This window comes from Orbicella faveolata, unplaced genomic scaffold, assembly GCF_042242905.1.
Source record: "Orbicella faveolata isolate gen_17 unplaced genomic scaffold, um_ofav_v1 contig_25, whole genome shotgun sequence".
NCBI lineage: Eukaryota > Metazoa > Cnidaria > Anthozoa > Scleractinia > Merulinidae > Orbicella > Orbicella faveolata.
In genome coordinates, this window is record NW_028301553.1 from 19,498,478 (window position 1) to 19,524,798 (window position 26,321).

Genomic DNA, 26,321 nt, shown 5'->3' on the forward strand with positions numbered 1-26,321 from the left:
ACAGGGTTTTGATTTGAGGGTCAGGTCGTAAATAGGGTTTCGAATTTTTGGTCAGGTCATAAATAGGGTAAGGAATATCGCAGATTTTGGTCATAAATAGGGTAACGGTTTTGGGAAGCGGGCCGCACACCCTCAACCAATTTTTCTGGGAGTACCCCTTCGGGAGCCCTTCCAGCCCCCAAGAGGAATTTTTGCTCAAAAATACTCAAGTTAAGAGAACTTTTCGCATTTTACACGAATAGTAAGTTTACCCTTTTTACACAACACAACGCAACAACACTACTTCACCGAAAATTTAAAGAAAGAGAAAAAAAACCTCTCTGACACGTTGAAAGTCTGATTTAATTAAATTGCACTTTAACTTGGTGCCACACAGTCTTCAAAGAACATTTGAACAGTTTTCATACTTTTTACCTTTAAAAATATCGGACTGAAAAGAATGTCATAAAATGCCCATCAAATAAAAATATTAAACTGCTACTGCAGAGATGTAAAAACACTCTAGAAAGGAAAGCTTCTTTTTTGTTTAATATCCTGGGAACAATAGCCGATAACTTGTAAGCTCTAATTGAATTTACTCCCATATGAAAAACAAAAGTGTCGAGTTACCATTTGTAACTAAAAATAGCAAACATCTCGTGGGAACAAGTGGTGACGATTCGTCAGCTCTAATTGAATTTACTACCTTGTGAAAAACAAGAGTGTCAAATTACCCTTTGTAACTAAAAAATAAAAATATCTCGCTATATTTGCATGCAATAAGAACAAAACAATCGTTACTGCACTTACTATTGTAAACGTTAGAACTGCTTCAAATCTAAATAGTCTCGTCTCCTCTAAAACATGTCCCAAGAACTAGAACCGACGATTCGTGACCTCTAATTGAATTTACTCCTTGTGAAAAACAAAAGTATCAAGTTACCCTTTGTAATTAAAAATAAAAATATCTCGTGCCATTTGCCTACTACCCATGAACTGCTTCAAAACTCAAGACTCATCTCGTTCATAACTAGCCACCATTACACTGAAAATTATGCACTCTAAAACAACCCAATGTACGTATGTAACTGTCACACTCCCCTCCAAACCGGACTAAAAATCACAAACCGGCAACATACACGTCACTCTTTATTTTTCAATTACCAAAGTCCTTGTGTTTAGACATACCTTGTGTTTCTCACGTACCATCTACCTTTACAACAAGAAATTTGATTGGCTGTTCATAGTAGATCCAATCTGATTGGTGTGACATACATACATCTCTCACTCATTCACTCACTCACCCATTGACCCGTCCATAACATACCCGACGTGCCGACTAAGAGGTATTTTTTTTACAAAAAAATAACTCAAAAACTATACATCCTTTGTTGTCTCATTACTCGTCCACAAAATGGGGGGAGGGGAGGAGGTCGCTTATTCGAGGATGGGCGCTTATTTTAAATTTTGGCCGATAGGAGGGGCGCTTATTCGAAGGGGGCGCTTATTTGAGAGGGGGGCGCTAATTAGAGGATTTACGGGTAAGGAACTATTTAGAGGGAGCTGAGCCAAAAAACTTTAAATACATTTCTCAGTGACCTATCGATTGGAGCGCCGAGCGAATACTCGTGACGGGCCATTCAGACAAAGTTGCACATGTTCAGCAGTGTTTCTCTCATTGGAAAAATCATCCCGATGATCGAATATTTTGGCCTGAAAGGAGCGGTATTTTGCTCTTTGAAGCCTTTTTAGCTTTTTTTCGGAGACCAAACGAATTCGTAGTGCTGTCAGCCGAGCCTCCTGATGGTGAAGGTCGAGCAGGAGATAGAATGGCATCGGCGATGCAGGCCATTGTGCCATCCTTCGATGTCATTGTTTGTTCTTACAGTCATCTGGAAAACGTTCCAGCAAGAGGGCGGCCAGGTGCTGCTGTTGATCCGGGTTTCCGCGATGTACTCGGCAAACTGCTTCAGCTGGTCTGTTGCTGCTTGAGCTCGCAACTGCTCGAACATTGGCCGGATTTCACCTTCGGACAGGAACCGAAGGGACATGAATTTACGAACATACAGGTATGTGCCTTTGTCAGGATTGTATGGGTGCTGGAGTCCAAGCTCTTGAATCTGAAACAATAAAAACAGCAAATTATTACTTTTGCCTAGATTCTCGCATTTTCTACTGCTATCTAGGTTTGAGTCGCCTTCTCCTGTTTCTAACAAATGGTGTTTGACTTGATTTAGTTCATGTAAAATGCTAGCTTGTCCTCGCCGGGAGCCTGTTAGCAGGCTAGTAAATGCTTAAGCGGACTTGGTCATCTACGCCTGTATAACCGCGGGTAACTAAGTTTGACTTTCATTTCTTCAACGTGTACATACGAACTTCAACTTATGATTTGAATCATCCGATTTATGTTTTAAGTTTTGAATCCTCCGATTAGGTTAGGGATTAATCCACCTACCTTCCTCCAAAGAGCCTGAGTCCAATGGAATACACACCCTTTGATCCTAGCGTTAGGAAGGAGCTGCCGAAGAACAATATATAGAGCCTTTCCAAAGTCGATGGTTATCTGGCGGACCTCAGCGTCAACAGGGAGCATCCGCAGAATTGACTTCAGGACCTAAAAGTGAAGAAAAGAAAGAGAGGACGTTTAGCAAAATAATCGGGTTTTTTTGTCTTGTCAACGTCATCGTAAAAAAGTGTGTGACAATTGTTTAGCGTTACATTTGATATTCAGGACGTGCCAAGATCATCTTAGCAATGACGTTTATCGTATTTCTTAAGTGATTTAGCTGTGAGCATTAAAACATATTACAATGAGATAATACTTTCCGCACTATAGTCTTTCTTTTTTCTTCCAGACATCATTACGAGCACCAGCGAGACTTGTTTCGGGTGATCGTCAGTGCTCACAAACGCGTTGATGGTAAACAGCTGCTGGAATGGTTGCTTGACTAACTTAAATGTACCATAGTAACTGGTAACCAATCAGGAGCCAAGAATGACAATAGGCTATTGTTTGGAGAACAATGGATTCTATTGTTCTCTAAATCCAAGATGGCCGCCACAAATTTCAGCCAATCCGGAGCCGAATTAAGAATTCAAGATGGCGGCGCCCACGAAAGTCGGCTATGTTGGAAAACAGCCCAGCAGCCTCGACAGAGGACCTGGGATGGGTCTCACGGATTTCCATGGCGACACAAATCACGCCAGGGTTACGCAAAAAAAATGCCATGCAAACTCGATACTAACAGGGTCCTGTGGTCCTAAACGACAAAAGTCCGTCCGGCAAGCAGCCATGATGAAGACTGAGAGACTTGGGTCCGAGGTCTGACCATAGGGAGGCTATTCCAAAGCATGGTGGGACGATGACCTCATCGGTATCCAATCAGAATGAATTAATGTACTCACAGGGGTTGGCTTCCCCAGTCCTCTCCCTTTAAATGAGCAAAACGCTCACAAAACAAAACATCTCTTGGTAGAATTGAAAAAGGAAGGGGTTATCCCCGAAAGTCAATGATCACACAGAATTGAAAAAGAAAAAACTATTTTTTAATCACTCGTTTGCATGTTTTGCAATGAAACTTTTGTACCAATACCAAAAAGCATGACATTCAGTGATAGGACAATTATGAACAGTCTCATCGGCATGAAAACCGCAACTGGGTAAATATTTCTCTTGGGGAATGATGTGTCTGAGTTGTCGTATTTAGGAGATCCTAAAGTTTCATTAACAGATCTTTCTCCACATGGCCTCCCTTATATCCCATCACAGTTCTCTCGCCATTACTGCAATCTTTGTACATCGAGTATGTCCCTGATCAGTTCACTGAGGACTTCAGGTTTCTGGAAATGTTCAGCCTTGAGGGGTTGATAGGTCAATCTATGTATCTTCCTTCTCACAAAATTCACAGTTCGTTTGTCTTTGTCGCTCCAGTTCTTGTACGGTACGGGGATGAAGAAAGCATGGCGCCCGTGTTCTCCGTTCCAAGTGTAATAAGCTAATTCTCTGACATGAAGTGTCTTCTTGAGAAAGAAACCTTCTAAATCCAAAATAAAGCAGAGATCATCCTGTAACACCTCCATGTTTAAAAATGAATGAATGTTCGCTTCCAAATGGGTCTTTATGAGGTTGACCAATCAAAGCTTGCCAAGTCACTTTACTCGTCCCAGATCAAATTCCCTTCAGAGGAGCCTACCAACCCCCACCGTCGTCTTTCCATGACACAATTGATCAATCCTCCTTTCCTCTTCTTTTCCTGCTGATACACACGTTCTCGTTCCCGTTCTTCAAGAGTTCCATTTCTCATTTTCTCTGCATACTGACTTTTTCTCTCTTGTCGTTCAGCATACTTTCTCATTCTTTTTTCTTCTCTTTCTCGAATTTCGGCCTTCTTCCCCTGGGGTATGAACAACTCTTGGGGTCGTGGATACCCTTCTTGGATTCTACCCCCTTCCATCCAAGCTTTGGCTTTGCCTCGTGGTTCTTGATCCACCCACTGGAAAAAAATCACACCAGCGTTTGGGACATTTTAGATATAATCTCCCTGGATTCTTCTCTGAATGGGACATGGACATGATCAATGGGCGTTTACAGTAACATTTCATGATGTGTACGGGTTTGACCAGGTAGAAGTTGTGGAGTTGACGTTTGACCGAGTCTAAGTAAAGCTCTACATTGTCTACACCGCAGCTGACAAAACAATTTTGGACGGGGCACTTGTAGTACTCCCAATGGCCGTACTGAGAGTTGGTCTCTTTCTTTTGTAAAGCACCATTTGGATGCACAGGGCAAGAGTACAGGATCTCTGTACTCCCTCGGGCCGGTGGTGACGGATTCCTAAAGGGTTCTGTAGAGGTTTGAGGAGTACTAGGTGGTAGTGGTTGGCATTGCAGTGCGAGCCCGTCCAAAAGGACGTCAGGGTCAAAGATCTTTCCTTCCTGCAGGACTTGCACTTCCACTATTTCCCCATTCTCTACAACCGCGGGAACTTCGTGAAATGTCTTTCCTTCGGGTTCCTGCTTGATCTTTTTGGTCTTTGTTTTTTTTCTACTTTCTCTTTCTTGACCACCCTCTTTCTCTTTTTGGTGGAAATTGGATAACTAGCGGGTGAATATGGATTGTAAGAGTAATCTATCATGGAAGTGGATTTCTCTTCTGAGCTTTGGTCAGGTAACATGTATCTGGTTGGTGATTCTTCCGAACTTAGCTGTACTTGTTCCATTCCTCTTCTTCTTCAAACGCTCGAACCAAACGCTTGTTTGCGAGTGACGAGAATGAACGGGTGACGGACTTAAATGCTGTAAGACAAACCAATCAGCACCCAGTGGTGTGATCTGTGACCTGACCAACCACATCACTTCATGACCATGTAAGGAAAATGACGTGATCGACCTTTGACTTTCACGTGATTGAGTGCTTTTCCCATGCGTGATCTAGAATCTGACCAATCTTAACAAATCGTGATCATATAAGGTCAAAACAGATACACTAATCAGCGTCGTTTACTTGTCGATGTAATTATTACATAGCCGTATTTTTAGCGCAGAGTGCACTATTGGGATGGTTATGGGGGTTGCCTGCCGCTAAGGAACTAAGGCACTATGGCGCTATGGCGCTATGGCGCTATGGCGCTATGGCGCTATGGCCCTATGGCCCTATGGCGCTATGGCGCTATGGCGCTATGGCGCTATGGCGCTATGGCCCTATGGCCCTATGGCCCTATGGCCCTATGGCGCTAAGGTGTAAACTTTAATGTTTGTTTAATTAATTAATTTCAATTAATTAATTAGTCTAGAGGCAAGAAAGTAGTGGGAGTAGGGTGGGAAAGGTACATGTGTACTCTACGTAAAACACATTCCATCGCCGTCGCTTAACTTTGAACATCGCAAAGCTATATATTTGTTTCAGGTAACCCCTTGCTCTCCTTGTGGTACCATTCTCCTTAGAACAAAACTAATTTGCCCTAAACGCATGCGTAGATTAGTTAGGGTTCGTGGCTTCTATATTAGGTGAAGGATACATTGCATACGGAATCACGCACAAATGTTGAGTGGTTTTCCTTATGGTAGAGCTCAACATGTAAGACGCATGCGTTCTAGCATTGTTAGTGTTATACACTATCTTTACACGCAGTATTTTATATATCGTGTCATGTGACCAAGGACGGCAGTTATTTTTCAGGTAGCGCCAATTGTCCCTTTTTATTGCAAAAGTGAAACGTTACTGTGGCTGCGTAGCTTTTAGAATTACAAACAGGTCGGTTCAACAAATATCATCTGCTGTTTTCAATCTACAATAGTGTGCTTGTCAGAGTTCAAATATATTGCTTCTCCTTAGCGACTTGTTTATTTCTTGCCTTAATTGTGTCTGTAAGAGAGACCAAAAAGTTCTCAAGTTAGTGGCTTTAATACTCCGCAAATTGTAAATTTGTAACAAAAGAAACCAGGAAAATGCTCAAATATTGCTGCAGACGCCGTGGCACCTAATGAAAGTTCAAATTAATTTAATCAGTCTTTGAGGAGACTCATTCATATCGGCCAAGTAGCGCTGTTTATCTTCAATACTTTTCGTTGAAAAGCTTCTCAGCCATCAATATCGTTGTGTGTTAATTTTGAATTGTTTTATTGTTAACAACAAAGGTGGCAACAGTAAAAGAAAGTGGTATTTCGTGACTATCTGATAATTAAATTAGTTCTTGTTCATCGGTAAAAATTTGCATTTTTAATAAAACATCGTCTCTGTTCCGTTTCTTCATCACTACATCAGATATTTAACTTTCTTTCATTTATCTCCGAAAAACAAGGACATCTTCCGTATGTTTTGGAGAAAACAGGGGTTTCATATTACATGGCTTTGCGAGGAAAACAAAAGTATCAAGTTACAAAGTTGGCGTGAAGAGCCAAATTGTCACGTTTGCTGCTTCAGCGTATTGTTGAATTTAAAATGAACGAAAATCAACTTAAAGCACCAGTAGTAATTAATTTGTGCGTAATGTTTGGACCTTGAATGAAAATACAACCTTGAAACATACACACTGCAAAGGGGAAAAGCCGTAGCAGACTACCAAGGTAGACACAAACCGGAAGTGAACCGAGCAGGGGTGAGTACTTATGGGACTACTGTATCAGAGCTATCAATTGCGCTCTGCACTATCTGAGATTGTCTCACTAGTTTGTCCATTCAGTACTTTTCGTTGTTGATCATGTGGTTTGACTTGTTCAATAAAATCTTTCATTTGATTCACCATGTCTAGTTGCGATTATTGATCTAGTCGCGAGTATTGGTCTAGGTTAGGTGAAAGATGCGAGCGTATCGTTAACAAATACGGAAAGGATATAGTCCTTCCTAAAGATCCCGTTGACGATCCCCTGAAAGAAGTCGCTGATGTAAGTAAAAACGTATTTCGTTTCGTGGTCTTATCTTGTGGTTGAAACATCAATCTCAGTCATTCGAGTGCTCTCTGACCATTCGTGAACGTTAACCAGAACTCTGGAGGCAATGTCTTTCAAGACTGGCGGTGCTATGAAGAGTAAAAGGAAAACGAAGAATCCTCATGCGACTCTGTGGACGACCTATTGAGATCCGACCGCAACTGGTAGTTTGGGGGTGTGCGGCTCGTTTCGCACGAGCTCAAAAATTACCCACCGGAAAAGAACGAGAGACAATGGAGCGTGATTTGGGATATACCTTGCACAAACCCCGAAGACGACATTTTCCGACCCTCCCCGTGATAGTGTTTGGCATCGACGAACAATGGGTAGCAGATCTGATCGAATTGATCAACATTACCAAGTCCAGTCGTGGTTAAAGGTATCTATCGACAGTAGTCGACGTGTTTTCCAAGTACGCCTGGGTGGAGCCCGTCAAGTCCAAGAGTGGACAAGACGTGACGACTGCTTTCGAGAAGATTTTGAAACGAAGTCAAGGTCGCCAACCACAGAATCTTCAAATGGATGACGGCAAAACATTTTACAACAAACACTTCCAAGCCTTGATCAAACGGAAAAATATCCATCATTTCTCTACCAGTTGAGACATCAAAGCCAACGTCGTGAAACGATTCAATCGAACCTTGAAAGAAAGATTGTATCGATATTTTACCATCAAGAATACGTTGACGTTCTTACCCGTGTTGCAGGACTTGGTCTTATAATCGATCGTATCATCGCAGCATCAAGATGGCCCCCGACAAAATAAGAAGTTTAGAACCTTTAAGAAAGGTTACCTACCGGGCAGGACGGAAGAAGTGTTTATAGTATCTAGAGTCATACCTGGAAATGTGGTCATTTACAAAATCAAAGAGATGGATGACACCTTTGGAAGGTACCTTTTATTCTCAAGACTTACAGAAAATCACCGTATCAGACGACGATTTGTATCGAGTGGAAAAAATGCTGAAACGAAAAGGGAATAAATTGCTTGTACGTTGGAAAGGTTGGTCAGATAAATACGACAGTTGAATTGACAAGAAGGACGTGAAAAAGCTTTGAGGATGAATTAGGAGTTTTACACCACCTTGCCTAGTCACAGCAATCGCGCAGAGTTTCCACAGAACCAAAGCAATAATTTCAAGATTCGATTACCCCACCCCATCAGGTCGCAAGGGTCGAGTTCGAAAGTGGGATTGATTAGCATGTCGTTACCAGATGTGAAAGTGCATCTCCCTAAGTTGGTCGACGGTAACGAAATCCTGTTTACCATGGACTGGATCATGAAATACCCTTCTGGTGCGTTAAAGTTTGTTAGGCCCACTATGATCCGAAAGATCTCCGAACCGTGGTAGAGTACATTGATGGTGTTTCATGAAAAGTATGGTGACATTTTTCGAGCAGCGGCGCATCTTGAATTAACAAGGACCCCATCTCGGTAGCAGCTATACAGCATCCGATGGAAAGAGAATGTACGTGAAATTTCGTTGGGATGGAGACGATCTGCTGACGGATAACAAAGAGACACACGTACGCTCCAATTACTCGCCAGCATTGAAGATTAATAAGATGTTGGCCTTAAAGATGGGATGGTTGAAGGGGAGAAGCCCTGAAAAACTCTTACGTCAAGAGTTTTTTACAGACACGGTACCCAACTTAGAAACGATGACACACGATCAGAAAAACGACAGGGATGAACCTCTGTTTTGGCTGATAGTAAAAGACCCTTTTCATCTGACCGTTACTTGCGATTGGCGCTTCACGAATCTCAACAAAGCCTTTCAAAACGGGGTGGTTTCGACATCACTTTCCTTGTTCATCTATTCCGACGTGGAAGGAAGTTCAATGGTTGGAAATCACGTCACGGATCTATTGCGAGAGGTCAATTATCGACGCACAGGGAATGGAAGTCACCATTTTAAACCGCTACACGTTCAATATATTCCGTTGTGCAAGGCCCAGTTGGACATTATTGAGACGCAAGTGTCGGAGACAACAGGTGAACTGACCGAATTTGGTGAAGGAAAAACGATTCTCACCCTTCACTTCAAACGAACATGAAAGGTGGAAGTTTAACACGATTCAAACCTGACCCACAAGACGGAGGTGGCTTCGTTCAGGAACTGCTGAAAGCAAGTGTTACGGGAGGTCTGAAAGGGTTAAAAAACGATCGCGGCGTTGGAGATCGCATTCGAAAGGCGAAAGAGGGTGCAACACGGAGCGCTAAACAAGCAGTGAAACGTAAAGCTTACGAAGTCCTAGACAGAAATATCAAGCGAAAATTCACAGACATCTTCGGCGACTAATGAATCCCATCTACTCCAGAAGCTCGAGACTCGTCAAATCTAGAAAATGGATGTCAACGTTACGATCTGAAGGGTTTCAACAAACCTCGAAACGTCAACGAAAGGTACAAAAAGGCGGATGGATTGGCCCTGAGGCCAGTAAACCTGTTGGCTACGATTGAGATCTCATCTTAGCGAGAAGACAAAGTAGAAGAAGAAGAAAAAAATGACGGATACCTTGATGGACGGTGGGTTGTTACATCCGGGTTCCAAATCAGTCCTGAATCCTCAACTGAACCTATTCACCGTTCCACCCACTGATCTCAGCATGTCCAGTTATCGCATCGTACCCATTCAGACCTACACGACAGGCATCAACCCCGTGGAATTTCAAGTGGATCCTCAAGAAGATTACCTGGACCTCAATCGAAGTTTCTTTGAGATTGAGTTGGCACTCAAACTGGCGAATGGTGATAACGTTGTGGAGGCCACGAGGGTCTGGCCCACGAACAACTTGGCCCACACTTTGTTCAAACACATCAGTGTGAGACTCAACGGTACCTTGATCAGTCCTCAATCCGACACCTATCACTACAAAGCATACCTGGAAACATTACTCAACTACAACAGAGATGATGGAGAAACCGTGCTAAAACCTCAAGGTTGGTACAATGCCCTGGACTTTCCAACGCCACTGACTGTGAACAACACAAACACGGAAGGAGATGGACATGCAGCTTTCCAAGCATTGTCCTCCAACCAACAAGCTTCAGTGCAACTCATGAAAGCAGAACAAGGCAATTACACGGATGGAAAACGACACGTGCTAAGGTTCACACCCCACATCGAGGTATTCCACTTGAACAAATTAATGGTACCTGGCGTGCAGATTGGAATCCAGATGTACTTCAGGTCTCCCAATTTGTTCTTGAATGGTGTGAATGTAGCTGGCAGACTGACGCACGAAGAGGTCAAAGTGAGAATGTACCTGTGTCAAGTAAGGCTCAACCCCAGCGTCTACCGAGAGTTGATGACGAAAATGAACATCAACAGAACCATAGTGGCTAACCCGACAATAAGAAGGAAAAAAAGGACCTTCAACATGCAGGGAACCAGCAAAGATACGAGTGCAACAATTTATTTCAAGGCCGAATTCCTAACAGTCATCGTTGGACTCGTGCTTTCAGAGGCCTTCAATGGTAATGTGACAGGTGACCCATTCTGTTTTCAAAAGTTTGGCGTGAGTAACATCAGGCAACTGGTGAGAGGAGAAGAATACCCTTACGAGACCCTGGAACTAGTGCACAACGACGGTACCCGAGATCTGAGAGGTTACTATCGGTTCTTACAAGCTACAGGATGTTTGTGCAAACATCAAGGAAATATGGTCAGAAGAGAAGACTGGGGTCAAGGTAAGAATTGCACACTGTTTGTATTTGACAATGCAGCCAACGGATGTTTAGACCGTGCGGTGTTGAACACCAAGCAGTCAGGAGAGTTACAGATCGTGATGAACTTCGGTGTACCACCAGGTAACAACTTCATGGTCATCTTGTACGGAGAGTTTGAGAACCTCTTGGAAATAGACAAGAACAAAGCCGTGTTGTACGACATTTACCAACGCTGATGGAGAAAGTACCCCTGAATAACGTACAACTGGATCATTTGGCGACAGCGGATGCCATCTTGAAATCCTACTTTTACGGGACGGTGGCTTGCGATCGATTACCACGTCGACCGATCAAGAAAGAACCTCGTGGGTACATTATGAACACGGATCCACACGATAGACCAGGCCGACACTGGCTGGCGCTTTGGACCCGTAGTGGGAATGTGTGCGATGTGATGGACAGCTACGCCCTACTTTTGGAGTCTTACGAGACACAAGAGCCCCTGCAAGACTGGTTAAAAAGTCAATGGAAATATGTGATTTACAACGAAGAGTCTCTGCAATCGATTTACAGTAAACGTTGTGGCAATTACGCCTTGTTCTATTTAAAAGACAGAGCGAGAGGTCAAAGCATGAACGACTTCTTGAGGCGTTTCTCGAAACATGATTATGTAGACAATGATCACAAAGTAGGCCAGATGTTAGAAAAGTTGATCGAGAAAGAGTTAGAATGGGATAAAGTGTATAAAGTGAAACATCACCAAGACACTTCTCGTTGCGGTGTGAGACATTTAGTGTAATGATTGTTGGTTTGACATTACAATACGATTGAAAACGTGTTCTTTGTGATGATCTTGTAGTACAATGGTTAGTGTCCTCGACTGTCACTTGATTCCCCGCAGGGTCAATTTTTTCATGTGTTAACAAAAGCTGCATACCCATGCCCCTTTGGTCATTTGGACTCACGGAACGACGCGAGTCTTTTCGATTTCAAACCCCTTCCAGTCTGTTGGTGGTGGGTTCTTCAGGGTGTGGCAAGACGGGGTTCACCACCAAACTTTTACTGAACAACCTCGCTTTGTTTCATACCCCACCCTCCCAAATACGTTATTGCTACAGGGGGTGGCAAGACGGGTTTCAACCCATGAAAGAACAGGGGATCAAGTTTCACGAAGGCGTTCCCGACACAGATCAATTGAAAACGTGCTTTCCTAAAGGTAGATTACTCGTGTTAGACAATCTAATGGCTAAAGGAGGAAACGGTAAACGGGTGTTGGATCTGTTCACCAAACATTCTCACCATCAGAACGTCACAGTGTTCTACTTGTGCCAAGACATGTTTCCGCCAGGGAAATATGCCAAGGGTATTTCCAGAAACGTCCACTACATCGTTGCATTCAAGAATCCACGAGATCAATTAGGCATGAGAAATTTACTGCTACAGGCGTTTCCCACCCAGTGGCAAGTTTTACAAGACACGTTTCAAAGTTTGACAGAACGTCCGTTTGGGTACATGGTCTTGGATCTACATCCTGGCAGTTTGGACGATCAAAGGATTCTCAGCCACCTTTGAAAGGACGAAGGATGTATTGGATGTCACAAATTAATCGAGACATCGTGATGAGTTCTTCCCAAGATTCAATCACTACCGTATCTCTAATGAACGGATCCAAGAAAAGCGCCCAGTTGGTAAACAAAGATTTGCTGTACCGATTGGATGGGTTGTTTCCCTTTTACATCCGTCAGTGGTGGTGTCATCGCCAGATGTTTTACCACTTTAAGTGGTGCCACGGTTGTTTGAACGCTTTGGCATTGATCATCGTGGTAGCAGGCATCGTCGCAGGATCCGTCTTGGAAAACAGTCTCCTGATTGCCGCTGGAACTGTGATTAAGGGGTGGAACGACTTCAAAACGTTTTCGTTCAAAATCGACATGCGTCGCTTTGCCTACACAACTTACGACAAAGCTTTGATCGAATTGAGAAAACCAAGGAGACGAGGGAAGGCACAAAAGGGGGGATTGTTACCATTGGCAGCTCTCATTCCAGCTTTAGTAGCAGCAGGCAAGGCGGCGGCTCTAGGAGGAATCCCAGGTGCAGCGCTTACAGTGTGAAAAAGGGTTTGGAAGCTGCTTCGCGTAAACGTCGACGATGAAAAATAAACCAAAGACCAAGAAAAGAAGTAAACAGCGAGGTGGAACACTGGCACGACGTAAACATCGATTGGTAGACAAGATCGCCGAAGGAGCCAGTATGTTCTTATCGGGACCCTCACCTACCTTTGCTACGCTGGTTTTGAAATTAGCAGGTCAGGCAGCAAAATAATCAGAGACAATGTGAATCACTATAACAAGAGACAACGTGGAGGTGTACTGTTCACTGTTCTCAAGAATGCAGCCAAGATCGGGTACAAGCTCGGAAAGTCGGAAGTATGATTCGATTACGCAGAAAACGCCCTTTCTTGGAGGCTATTCTCAAAGAGGCCAATCGGAACAGGAGACAGGAGATGTCAGTACATGCTAATGCAGATCAAATCAATGCCGTGAGTGAAATGGTTCTCAATCTATTACGAAACAGAATTCCCGTTCACCCAATCACCATGGTGAAACTGCATCGCTATAAGACAACGCTACGCGAGGTGGAGAAACGCAGAAACTCGGTCAAGAGGCGAAGAGAACATCTCCAAGAACAAAAAGGTAGCGGATTCTGGCAAGGTTTGAACGACGTGTTCCAAGCATGTCTATGTTAAACACCCGAGATGCCCACGGTTATCCACTGCAAGGTTACGACCTCGTCCCCAAACCCAAAGACACCTTGAGCGAATTGGTCAAGTTATTACAACAAGCCAACGAAAGAGTGGAACAATTGAAAGACAATGTGCAGTACTGGAAGAGGAAGTACGAGAACCTCAATCAAGAGCATTTAGCTTTTAAGTTCGAGGACCTGTGCGAAAGGTGTCATACTATCACAGACACCACACCACCCGGAGATACTATTACTCTGTGTACGAATTGCAGTCGAGATAAAGACACAACACCCAGTTTGACGCTCAAACTCGGGAAAAAGAGACTGAACTCCGTTACTGGCAAGACAGCTACGAAACGCTACTCCAGCAACATTTGGAGAATGACAGAGGAAGTCATGATGGTACCCACGAAAGAGTTTGACCAATTGGTTCAGTATTACAAAGGAGAAATCACCGACAATGCCTTGTTGAACAAAGCGCGACGTTTAGCCGCCGAAAGTCACGTGATACTCCGCGATAAATCGATACCAGATTCGATTGCAATCAAGAAAATTAAACCTCTAGCTTGTCAAAGAGGTCGTTCAACCACACGTATCAGACATATTGGTCCTTTGTCAAGAAATAGTGCTGATGTCAGCGAAGAGGAAGATGAGGAGGAAGGAGCCCTGGTGAAGGGTCCGTTGGAAACCATGTTGAAACAATTGATTAAAAACGCTTCTCGAGGTACGAAGACACTGAAGATCGAGGAAGAAGCTACACCGTCTACGTCAGGTGTTAAAAAGAAGCCACCCGTTTCTAAAGAACCAATTCCACCGCCTGACATGGAACTGGGAACGCTCCTAAGAAAAGCTGACATTCTCCTGGGTAAAGACAAGCGCAAAGGCAAACGTAAAAACGAGGCCGAACGCTTAAAACCTGCGAGTGGTTGGGAAGACTGGGCCGAGGGCAAGAAACTAAGAAGGAATCTACAACGCGATTATGACTCGAACCAGCAAGACCCGACGTAAAGCACGCGACGCGGGAGTGGTGTCGAAATTCACAAAAAAGCTGGGCAAGACGGGAATGGAATTTCACTGGCCTGGGTACCAGTACATGGGAACTGGGACCAAATTGGCCAAGAGACTGAAACGAGGCGATCCAAGGATCAATCGTTTGGATAAGATCGCTGAACAACGCGATATCGATTACAGTCACGCTAAGACTTTGCAAGACAAGTGGAAAGCGGATACAAAGATGATCAAGGCCATTGATAAGTTACCCAGCAGCAAAGCCATGACTGAAGAGATCGTGAAGAGAATCATACAGGCTAAGAAAAAGTGAAAATTGTAATCATCAATTTCTCCCTTTGGAGTTCACGTTATTCAATAAACGGCATAAACTAAGCATCAGACTCTTTGTTTTGTTTATAAAAATTTAATGACAAATTGTACCCCTTATCCCACGTCTTCTCATTGATTCTTAACCACGTGATATCGCGTACCCCTATCCCCATCTTCTCATTCGTTGCTAACCACGTGACATTGTCTATTCTTTTGTGAATACCCGTTTATAAGTCAAACAGTCTTGAGAGAATTCATTTTACTTGTGACAAAGTTTGACACAAGTCTTCTCATTCTTGTCTTGGCGATTATGGATCTAAGTGATCAAGAGCTGTGTGACGCATTGGAGGAATTCGAAAGGACTATATTTGATGTAAGTGTTTTATTTTCATCAAAAATTGTTTATAGTTTGCGGGGTTGTTGAATTAGGAGCCACGAGCTTGCAGTGTTAGATCTTTACTTTAAGCGAAAATTTTGTTCGATATTATTCTCAATAGTTAACATACAAATTCTAAACATGATTTCAAGCCCTAAAGATGCGTTCTTATCACACTTACTTATCTATATATGCGTTTAATTAGAGCAAAAACTGGTGTTGTTGTGAGGAGTGTGAAAACCCTGAGACATATCAACCATTTATCTTTACCTTATAAACCGCATATCCTTATTATTGAATGTGATATCCAGTGTTTATGATTCAGAATGTTAATTTCATCTGTTTGATATTATATAGGCTAGTCATTGTGTTATCCCAGTGGTTTTGATTTAGATTACTGTACTTTAACCTGTTTGATATCACATAAGCTAGTGCACGTGTTGCCCTTCTGCTTTGTAAAAGTACTGGATAGTGAACGGTGTATACTCATTTCCTTACTCGGTCACATTTCGTCATGATTGGTCAGATACGACATCATCTCAGTTAGATAAGTTGTGCATGGGTACCATTGAGTCATTTCATAGCTAGTCCTGAGACAGCCATGTTCGCTTTACAGCTTCGTACACGGCGCAGCCGTTCTCTTTCACCTGTACGTTCACCCCGACATGTGGTTCCTCGCCGAAGTCGATCCCTGGGGCGTAAGCCAGTTCCTGTAGGAACTAAAAGATCGTACGACGCGGCGTTCTTTGATGATGACGACGATTGGATCTTCCATCCAGCTTTAGACCCGTACATGAAGATGTCAAAGTCCCCATCGACCGGCGCGTCTTCGGACGGACCCTCCTTGCCTCCAAAAGGGGAAATGGTCGGTGGGGCACTCTCGCCGCTGTTGAATTTCCAACTCCGGTCTGTTAGAGCGCGTCGTCGTTGGCGTAATGTGCTCGACAGACAACGGTTTCAGGCTCGGATCCAACAGCATCGCGACCCGACAGCACGCGACGACTTGGGAAACGAGTTGACGAGTGCCTTACGACGGACCATCCGACGTCAGATCGAAGCCGATAGTACTCTCACTCCACACTCCACCTTTCAATTCACCATACAATAAGATGCATTAACCCATGCCTTTCAGTCGACGACATTTACCGTGAGTGAATTTGAAGAGGGGTCGGAACGATTAGACTCCTACCTTGAAGCCCTGGCCAACACTGTCAGTACCGTAGTACCTCTCTTTATTTCCTCCCAAAACAAACGTCGAAACCTCTCAGTTCACAATGGGCTCAAGCTCAAAAGGCACACATCGACCGCACGGCCTCGGTCGATGAACAAAGTCACAACAACTTGAGTAAAACTCTTCGCTTCCATCAAAGGTATACGTGCGTGAATGTATACGTTAGAGTGAGGTTTTCTGAAAATTACAAAAAGGTATTAAGTTCCAAATGTTTCTTTGAATAGCAAAGGCGAAATGTTAACTTACCGAACTGTTTGCTTCGAGCTAGTTAGCTAGATAGTTTTGTTTTTCAAAGTCCGGCAACACCCCGGCACCTTGTAAATAGTTTTTTGTACATAGTGTAAACAGTTTTACCCCTAGCGAACTGGCGTGTCTTTGGACGGATCGCTTAGCTCGCGGGACAAGGGTCGGTTAGGGAAGGGTCGGGACTTAGTGTTTTTGTACATAGTTTTTGGTAGACAGTTCCCGGCCTCAAAGAGTCGAGGTGGCGCCTCGATGATACCCGACCGGGAGTGCCGATCCGTCCGGGATTTCCTCCACGAGCCGGGGTAACCAGCCCTCGGGGAGTGCCACACTTATCGACACGTCGGGGTTTAGTGCTCTCCTTAAGAGAGGGGGACTAGGGAAGCCAACCACTGTAAGTACTTTAATTCATTCTGATTGGTTCCCAATGAGGTCATCGTCCCACTATGCTTTGCACCACCCTATATAGCCTAGACTCAGACCCAAGTCTCTCAGTCTTCTCATGGCCACTTGTCGGACGGACCTCTGTCGTTTAGGACTACAGGACACTGTAAGTATCGATTTTGAAGTTGCATGACATTTTTGCGTGACCCTGGCGTGATTTGTGTAGCCATGGAAATCCGTGAGACCGATCCCAGTCCTCCGTCGAGGCTGGTGCGCTGTTTTCTAACATGGCCGACCTTAGTGGGCGCCGCCATCTTGAATTCCTAATTCGGCTTCTGATTGGCTGAAATTTATGGCGGCCATCTTGGATTTGGAGAACAATAGAGCCCATTCTTCTCCAAACAATAGCCTATTGTCTTTCTCAGCTCCTGATTGGTTACCGGCCATTTGAGCCACCATTACTACTTACCATCTGTGTACCTGGTCTTTGCTTGGCTCAGGTGTTCTAGTTGCTGGTCTGTAGCAAGGATTACGTGGCGTTTTTCGTGTTTTTTAATGTCCGCCCTCAGGAAATCATCTGGAACATGCTCCTGGCATAGAAAATTCAAATCCAATGGATCCTGTGGTCGCATACTCTGTCGAACTCTGTTGGCGGCCCTGGCCAGGTGATCAGGTTCAGAAAGTGTTGGACACGGCTCATCCCCGACTTCATTAAGGGAGACCTAAGAGAAAAAAATGACTAGAGGGGCAATTTACTTTACGCATTCTCAGAGAGAGTTCACAATTTTCGTTGAATTTGTCGAAATATTGAATTTTTGTTTTTCTAACGCTAAATGATTTAGAATTCAACTGAATCAATCAATAGTTTTAAAGATTATGTGACACACTCTGAATATTCTTATTTTTCAACCGATTTTAGGCTGAAAATATTGGATCGTGTTGAAGTTTAAGTCGCATGCATCATTGCCGGACTAATCTGAAAAAATTCACAATTCCTTACCAAGGTCCAAAGATCTGGAATCCCCTTCCTGTTACAATCACTTTTTTGTCAAGTTTTCCCAATTTTAAGAAAAAACTGCTAGAATTTTTAGTAAAATAATTACTGAACTGGCAAAGCCGCACACTGTAGCACTCTCTATGTAACCGAGGTGGCCTCAACTAAAAGCCTGGTGGTTTCTAGAGGTCACCTCGCCATACATTGAAATATTTATAAATAATTACTGTATTGGGTAAAAAGGCAAATAAACAGAATGAATGAAAGTTGACCAATGACTGATGACAAACTTTACACGAGTCTTTGAGCCAATACCATCACGGCTAAACTGACCAATCACGCACAAACAGACCAGACTTAAAACACTTGGCTTCACACTAGAAGTTAAGGCCCGGTCCAAAGGCCGCTCCACTCATGAACCAAACTTGATTAAGTTCGACTTAAGGTGGAATGGTCACCTAAAATGGGCCAAAACGTTTGTTAACCGCGCGGCCATGGGTCGAGCGCGGCTCATGTTCTACCCGTGGTTTAATAGCTACCTCATATCGGCAGTAGTAACATCTATTCCTTAACAATCCAGCTTCATCATATTAAAATTTCAACGAAATCGAACAAAACCAGAACTAAATATAATTAGGTTTTTTTATCACCTTGCTTCATTGCTTGAGTCAACAAAGACAGTGACGGTCGCCCATAGCCACCGAAACACACGAACATAACACGAACCGACCTTTCGGTCAAAAAAAATCCAGGATTATTGCCTAAGAACTGAAAATTGAAGAGGAACATCTTTTTCGAACTTTTCTCAGGTTATTTAGACGAAAAAATGACCTCGGCGGGCTCCAAAAGAGAACGAAACAAAAAACAGAACGAGACAGTGAGAAGAGCCGATAATTTATTCAATTTGTTCACCGCCTTCGTTACGTTCAAGTTAAAAACAGCTTTCTTCTGGATAATTTCAGCCTTACAAACCAGCAACTGGTCTCAAATTACTTTCTGTATCCTTACAAATGTCCTGACCTCCATCTCCGAAAGATTTGACCGCAATTTTTGAGTAAATAAACATTTCGCCGACGGCAATCACCATTACGGTGACTTGCACACTAATAGACCCTTTGCAGCTAAGCCATCACGTGACCTATTTTTCATAAAATTATGGGCTACAACTTAAAGAATGCCAGGAATGGAAAGAGTGTATCGAAAATATCAAAATGGCCAAGTTTGAGGCCCCTATCATTAAAGAAGGAGATTTTATGACGCTCCAAGTTTTTAAAAGAATAAGAAGATTTGTATGGAAAAAGTTGCTGGAGAGCAAGGTCTTGCTCTCCAGCAACATTTTCCATACAAATCCTCTAAATTTTCTGAAAATTCAAACAGTCATATAAACTTACTCTTTAATTCCATGGGCCTCAAACTTGGCCATTTTGGTATTTTCGATGCGCTCTTTCCATTTCTGGCATTCTTTAAGTTAAAGACCATAATATAAAAATTTTATAGGAAAAATTTGGTCACGTGACCCCAGCTGCAAAGGGCCTATTCGCTAACTTTACAAAACCCTCCCGAGGCGGGGTATGACGAAAAGAGCTGAAAAATGGCCGGAATTAGGGTAATTTTCTCAGCTTGCGGTGTGTCAAATTTGCCGGAAATAGGTTCAAAACCATTTTTTTTTCGTTTTTTTTTCCTTCGGGTCACTCATTATCCCATATTATGACATGTGCCGGAAGTAATTACGTCATCGGAGATTTCATAAGGGCTACGACTGATGGTGCAATAATACAGGTTGTGTTGATCAAGTGGTGTGGTGTCTGCAGTAACCAATGAATCATCAAGGACTGCTTTGGAAGGTGAATTGCATTGCGACTGTAGTGCTGCCAAAACAGTTAACTTTTAAAAGCGCGGTTGTAATATCTAAAAGATCTTCTTGTTTAAATATGGTGAAGAAAGATCAATTGCGCACGATTGCACTCATGAAGAGAAAAAACATAGGCACGCAAGGCGTGCAAAAGTTATTTTTTTTATGAACTGAAAGTCTCGGAGATAGGAGCATTCATAGAACTGTTTACAGTAATGGGACGTGTTTTTATGTAGCCGATATTTACGTAATACCGGAAATACGTAAACGTTATTGACAGTGTAAATTAAAACATATAATAAAACAAAACAAATGGAAACAATATGTTTCTTCGCGGATGTTAAACATATTAATTGTTTCCATTTGTTTTCTTTTGTTATGTTCTTTTATCATGTTATTTTATTTTGCCGTATGCTTATCTTTAATTTACACTGTCAATAACTTTTAGGTATTTACGGTATTACGTAAATATCGGCTACATAAAAACACTTCCCAATGTAAAATTTTCATTGTACCTGAAGAAGGCTGGTTTGGCCAGCCGAAATATGGTACACCTTCAAAAAATCATCCTACGATGTGCCGGTTTTTGCTTTTGTATTCTTCATAAAATGTTTGACTGAACAAACTACAGTAATCTGACACGTCTCCAGATTAATGTAGATACCATCTCATTTTCTAACAGGCAATTTGATTCGTTCTTTGATACAACCTACACTGTGTTTGGTGTGACACGCGCACATGCATAACACCCTCACTCACCGATCACATAGCCCTTCCAACCCCTAAGAGGAATTTTTGCTCAAAAATACTCAAGTTAAGGACGTTCGCGCCCAAAATGTTCCCACGTACAGATTTTTTTAAACTTGCCAGCCACGCAGGCCACAGTGTCTGTAAGCCCCAAAATACTGCAATTAGATCTTTTAAGTGAAGTGTTCTCTGCCAAATATTGTTTAAGTGGACCTATTAAGTGAATTTAGTCAACTGACGAGGTTTCTTAAAGAACAAGTTCGCATTTAGCGACCATAGTTTCAAGCGCCTTGCAGCCGCAAGATGGCAGGATTTCGATGCCCCATGAACAGAAATCTTGAAAGTTTTTTAACTTCCCACATTGATTTTTTGTCCATTTTTGGACAATGTGGCGATAATTGTAAACAAAATCTGTTTCTGGTAAGAAAAGTAGAGGTCACCGAACGTCTAAGATCGTTAAATCCACGCAAAGCTATAGCAATGGCCATCTGCCTTATCATTGTTCATTTTAGTACTTAGCGCGCGCGCTCGACGCAACAACACTACTTCACCGAAAATGTAAAGAATGAGAAAAAAACCTCTCTGACATGTTGAAAGTCTGATTTAATTAAATTGCACCTTAACTTGGTGCCACGCAGTCTTCAAAGAACATTATAACAGTTTTCATACTTTTTACCTTTAAAAATATCGGACTGAAAAGAATGTCATAAAATGCCCATCGAATAAAAATATTAAACTGCCACTGCAGAGACGTGAAAACCGTCCAGAAATGAAAGCTCCTTTTTTGTTGAATATTCTGGGAACAATAGCCGATAACTTGTCAACTCTACATATAAAAAACAAAAGTGTTAACGGTAACCATTTGTAACTAAAGATAGCAAACATCTCGTGGGAACAAGTGGTGACGATTCGTTAGCTCTAATTGAATTTACTCCCTTGTGAAAAACAAGAGTGTCAAATTACCTTTCGTAACTAAAAAATAAAAATATCTCGTTATATTTGCATGCAACAAGAACAAAACAATCGTTACCTGCACTTCATTGTAAACGTTAGAACTGTTTCAAATTTAAATAGTCTCGTCTCCTCTAAAATATGTCCTAAGAACTAGAGGCGACGATTCGTGACCTCTAATTGGTCCTAATTGAGTTTACTCCTTGTGAAAAACAAAAGTATCAAGTTACCTCTGTAACTAAAAGTAAAAATATCTCGTTTCATTTGCATACTACTAACTCATGAACTGTTTCAAAACTCAAGGCTAATCTCGTTCATAACTAGCCACTATCACACTGAACATCATGCACTCTAAAACAACCCCGGCCGATGTATGTATGTAACTGTCACACTCCGCTCCAAACCCGGACTAAAAATCACAAACTGGCAATATACACGTCAGACTTTATTTTTCAATTACCAAAGTCCTTGTGTTTAATACAATAAAACGCTCAAGACTTCACCTCACTTAAGTTATCTTGAACACAAATAATTTGCTTTTTCTTCAACTACAATTCGTGTTAGTTAGTAATGTGAATAAGCGAAAACCCTGATAACATTGAAGAGAAAAGACTTAGTTTCATTAAAACGTATCTTCTCATTCCATAAGTAAGCAAGAACCATTATAATTGTAAAATCGTCTTAGAATAGTATCTTTCTGTTCTGTTGGCCAAATTAATCGTAGCCTCTTCGCTTTTCACATTGAAACGTATCAATGGATGCTGAAATTCACGACACGCCCGGAACACTCATTACGAACTCTGCAGCAATATTTAGGTTTCAATATACAACACGCAAACGATTTGAACCTGGTCACAACCTCTTCACATTCCCAGTAGTGCATTCCGCCCCCCTAAAATACAATTGATCCTATCATAGAAACCACATCAACTTGTTTTTCATTCACATCTTAAACCTAGTGGTAGAGACTCAATTCAGAAACTTATCTAATGGGAAAAGCTCACCCTTCATCGCATGCTCGTAGTTATATGCCAAACACTATGTTTCTTTGACTGATTATCCAGTTGCAAATGATTATCAAACCCGCCCACAAAATCCTCAGCCTAACCCACAGAAAATGTCGAAGTAAGCCCAATATATGAATACTTCCTCCTCTTTTATAGAAGAATAAATATGGCCGTTCTGAACTGTATCGGGATCAAATCTTCTCACATACCATTTACTTTTACAACAAGAAATTTGATTGGCTGTTTATAGTAGATCCAATCTGATTGGTGTGACATACATACATCTCTCACTCACTCATCCATTGACCCATCCATAACATAGCCGAAGCGCCGACTAAGAGGTACTTTTTTACAAAAAAATAACTCAATAACTCAAAAAATTGAAGGTTTTACTTAAAATGGTTGCTATGGCAACCAGCCACAGCCTTTTGAGGTTTTAGTCTATAGCATCGACGTCAACAGTTCCTGCTATTTGAAGTATATATGAAATAATTCATATTTGAACTGCGGTTGTAGATGAAAGTGAAGAATGATCAATCAAGTGATCAAGTGAAGAATTTACTGGGATGATCATTCTTCACTTTCAGTTCCTGCTATTTTACAAAACAGGATTTGTTTTTAACTAAGCATAATTTTCTGTCTCACATAAGTTTCTGTTTCGTTCTATGCAATAAACTAAAGTTTTCACAGTTATCTCTTGTTTTCCGTGCTTTCTACAGGCTTTATTTGCAAATAACCTTATTTTGCATCAAACCCAGTGAACAAATTATTTAGTGTCACGTGACAGACGTTAAAATGTTATGAATTTTTTAGTTTATTGCATCACGACGCTATTGGTCTTTGATTACCCCAAATTTCAGGAATTTATCTTTAATACCTTCCAAAGTAGAATGTTGGCGTGAAGTCAGTTGGTGCAAAAGTAGACCTTTGAGAAAAATGCACTTAAAGTTTCTTACGTGATGGATTAAACATTTAACAAGCCAAACATTGCGGGGGGGGGGGAGTGTAGTAGATTGGATCTCGCGGGGGGGGGGGTGTAATAATTCTTCTATTTTGTAAGAAGTTTCTGCAGTTGTAGGAAATGTTCCTTTTCATAAGGGAAGTGAATGAGCCTGTGATGGTAAATCAGGCAAAGCTTTTCTCAAGTAACTAGACGCTCTAAGAACGTTTACTCGGGCTTCGTGACGAGTACGCGTATTGGACACGATAAAAACAAATAAAAGAACCAGGATATTTCAACACAAGAGTTCCGCCTAGATATTTAATATTCATTAGTTGCTTCGTTGAGTATCCTCCTAATCCAATCGCAAGTTGTGAATTTGAGGAACCCATTTATAAGGGAAGATGCGACATTCTGTTCTGCTATTTATTTTGGTTTCGTACTCGTCTAGTTCATGTCACGCAACATGATTTTCTTTAGCAGTCAGACATAGTTCTCTAAAAGAATTGGTGCTTGCTAAGACTGCTAAGTATATTTGAACTACTAGTGAAATAAATTTGGCTAAACTATCGTCAATCCAGATTTTCCCTAGGACTTGGCAAGAAGATTTGTTCGTCAATAATCCCGCACAATTCCCCTCACAATCGAAGTTTTAATTTTCCCGCACAATTTGCCCCCAAAATCATACAACGATATCTTTTTCCTACACCCTACTAGAAAGCCAACTAACTTGGAGGTAAGATATTGAGTTCAAGTTACCGAAAGTCTTACCTTCACAAATTTGGAGATCGGCATATTTTGCGCGGTGCAAGAAACAAGTTGTATGTTTTAATAAGCTTCGAGTCCAAAAGCGTTTTCGTATTTAGCTCGTTTTATTGCAATATGATTTTTTTACTGCAATGTTCTAAATAATAACAGCAGCAGCCACATACCGTCATTGATTGCCTATTTTTTTGTCAGTGTTTTCGTAGTTTGAACTGTGCTTACCTGGCTGGCTTTCAAGCGATATAATTCGTGGACCGACCCTTTCTGAAAACGATAGACATTTTTGTATGTGAGACGAACGTATAAGGTGCGATTCTTGCCAAAACTTCCCTCGCAAAACACCACATTCTGTGGAATGTTACCGAAGAGCAAGTGATGTCGCGTTCTCTTCCCCATGCCAGTTTCCACGGTCTACCCACGGAACGCCTAGGACCATGATCCCCCTTTTGGCGACCAACAACGGCTTGCATTTTCTGACTCAGGCTTTCCTACGGAAGCCCGAGTAATTCTACCAATCGAGTTGTGTATCACTTTACAGCTTTACGACAAATAACCGTTTATATATGTTACAACTAATCTATATTTTTTGACGTTCTTACTGTAAACAGCCGTTGCTACGTAAAAAAACTTATCCCACTGTGTACTTTCCTTAAATTTCACACTTACTTAGTGGTAAATTCGGCAAGATCGTTTCAAAATGTTTTTAACAATTGTTCAAGGGTGCTTTCCATTATGCCAAACCGACCGGTCACAGATCAGTCGGAATACCCGACGAAAATGGAACGACATTTCCGATAAAAGCGGGCAAACCAATAGGAATGGCTCTTACTATTTTTTATTCCTTTTCCGAATTCCCCAATTAGGGCTAAGAACTGGTTTGTCAAAAATGGAACGGCGAATTTCGGTCGGAATATTCCGACCGAAATAAGTGGACCACCTCCAGAAACCGAAACGGACCTTTCCATTTGAATTCTGATCGAAATTTCCGGAATCTTTAGCTAATGGAAAGCACCCCAAGGGTCTTACATGTAAACTTCTGACTGTGTTTTCTTTGTTTTACCGAAAAGAAAAAAAAGAATGTTTGCTTGGTCGTCTCGGGCAACTAAACGCCGACCACTAATTAGCACTAAAGTAATCTTTATCTTGCTATTCTTTTCAGGAAGGCGCGAACAAATCAAATTGACCATGGCTGGCTACCAAACCAATGAAATGGAAAGAAACCATTTCATCTTAATTGTATCTATAACAAAATTCTCGATCGTGATCAGTTCTCTGCGGGCCTATTTGTCACGCAATCGGTACAAGATCACCGGGGTGTACAATTACAGGTATCCAATTACGACTTGGATACGGTACCTGTAACTGGACACCTACCTAATTGTAGTCCAGTACATCTATGATCGGTCCAATAACCATTACTTATCAGAACGGAACACTAATACAAAACAATGAATTCGCTTAATTCCACGTGGAGCAAAAGCCTAAACGTGGATGTGACTACGATGATTCATGTCTTGTCGGCAAACTGAACCATTCGAACCATCCGTACCTGCAGCAGCGACTAGTTCCAATCTTTTGCTCCCTGGCAATTCCATAATATTCTTTAAATTAATTTATTCAATATGGCCGCGGTATCGCTAATGAGTCTAAAGGGTGTAGAGGTAATAAACGCTTTAGCGGAATGTTTCC

At 42.0% G+C, this 26,321-nt stretch overlaps 1 protein-coding gene and 2 pseudogenes across 1 annotated transcript; 2 read left to right on the top strand and 1 right to left on the bottom strand.

Moving 5' to 3' along the window:
- Nucleotides 1–1,578: 1,578 nt before the first annotated feature.
- LOC110066561 (uncharacterized) lies at nt 1,579–24,662 on the bottom strand (annotated as a pseudogene).
- Nucleotides 9,399–11,541, top strand: LOC149109287 (uncharacterized protein F54H12.2-like; annotated as a pseudogene).
- Nucleotides 11,863–12,652, top strand: LOC149109288 (uncharacterized). The gene has a single exon (XM_089294511.1). The coding sequence runs from the start codon at nt 12,020–12,022 to the stop codon at nt 12,650–12,652; it is 633 nt and encodes a 210-aa protein (XP_089150637.1). The 5' UTR covers nt 11,863–12,019.
- Nucleotides 24,663–26,321: the final 1,659 nt, after the last annotated feature.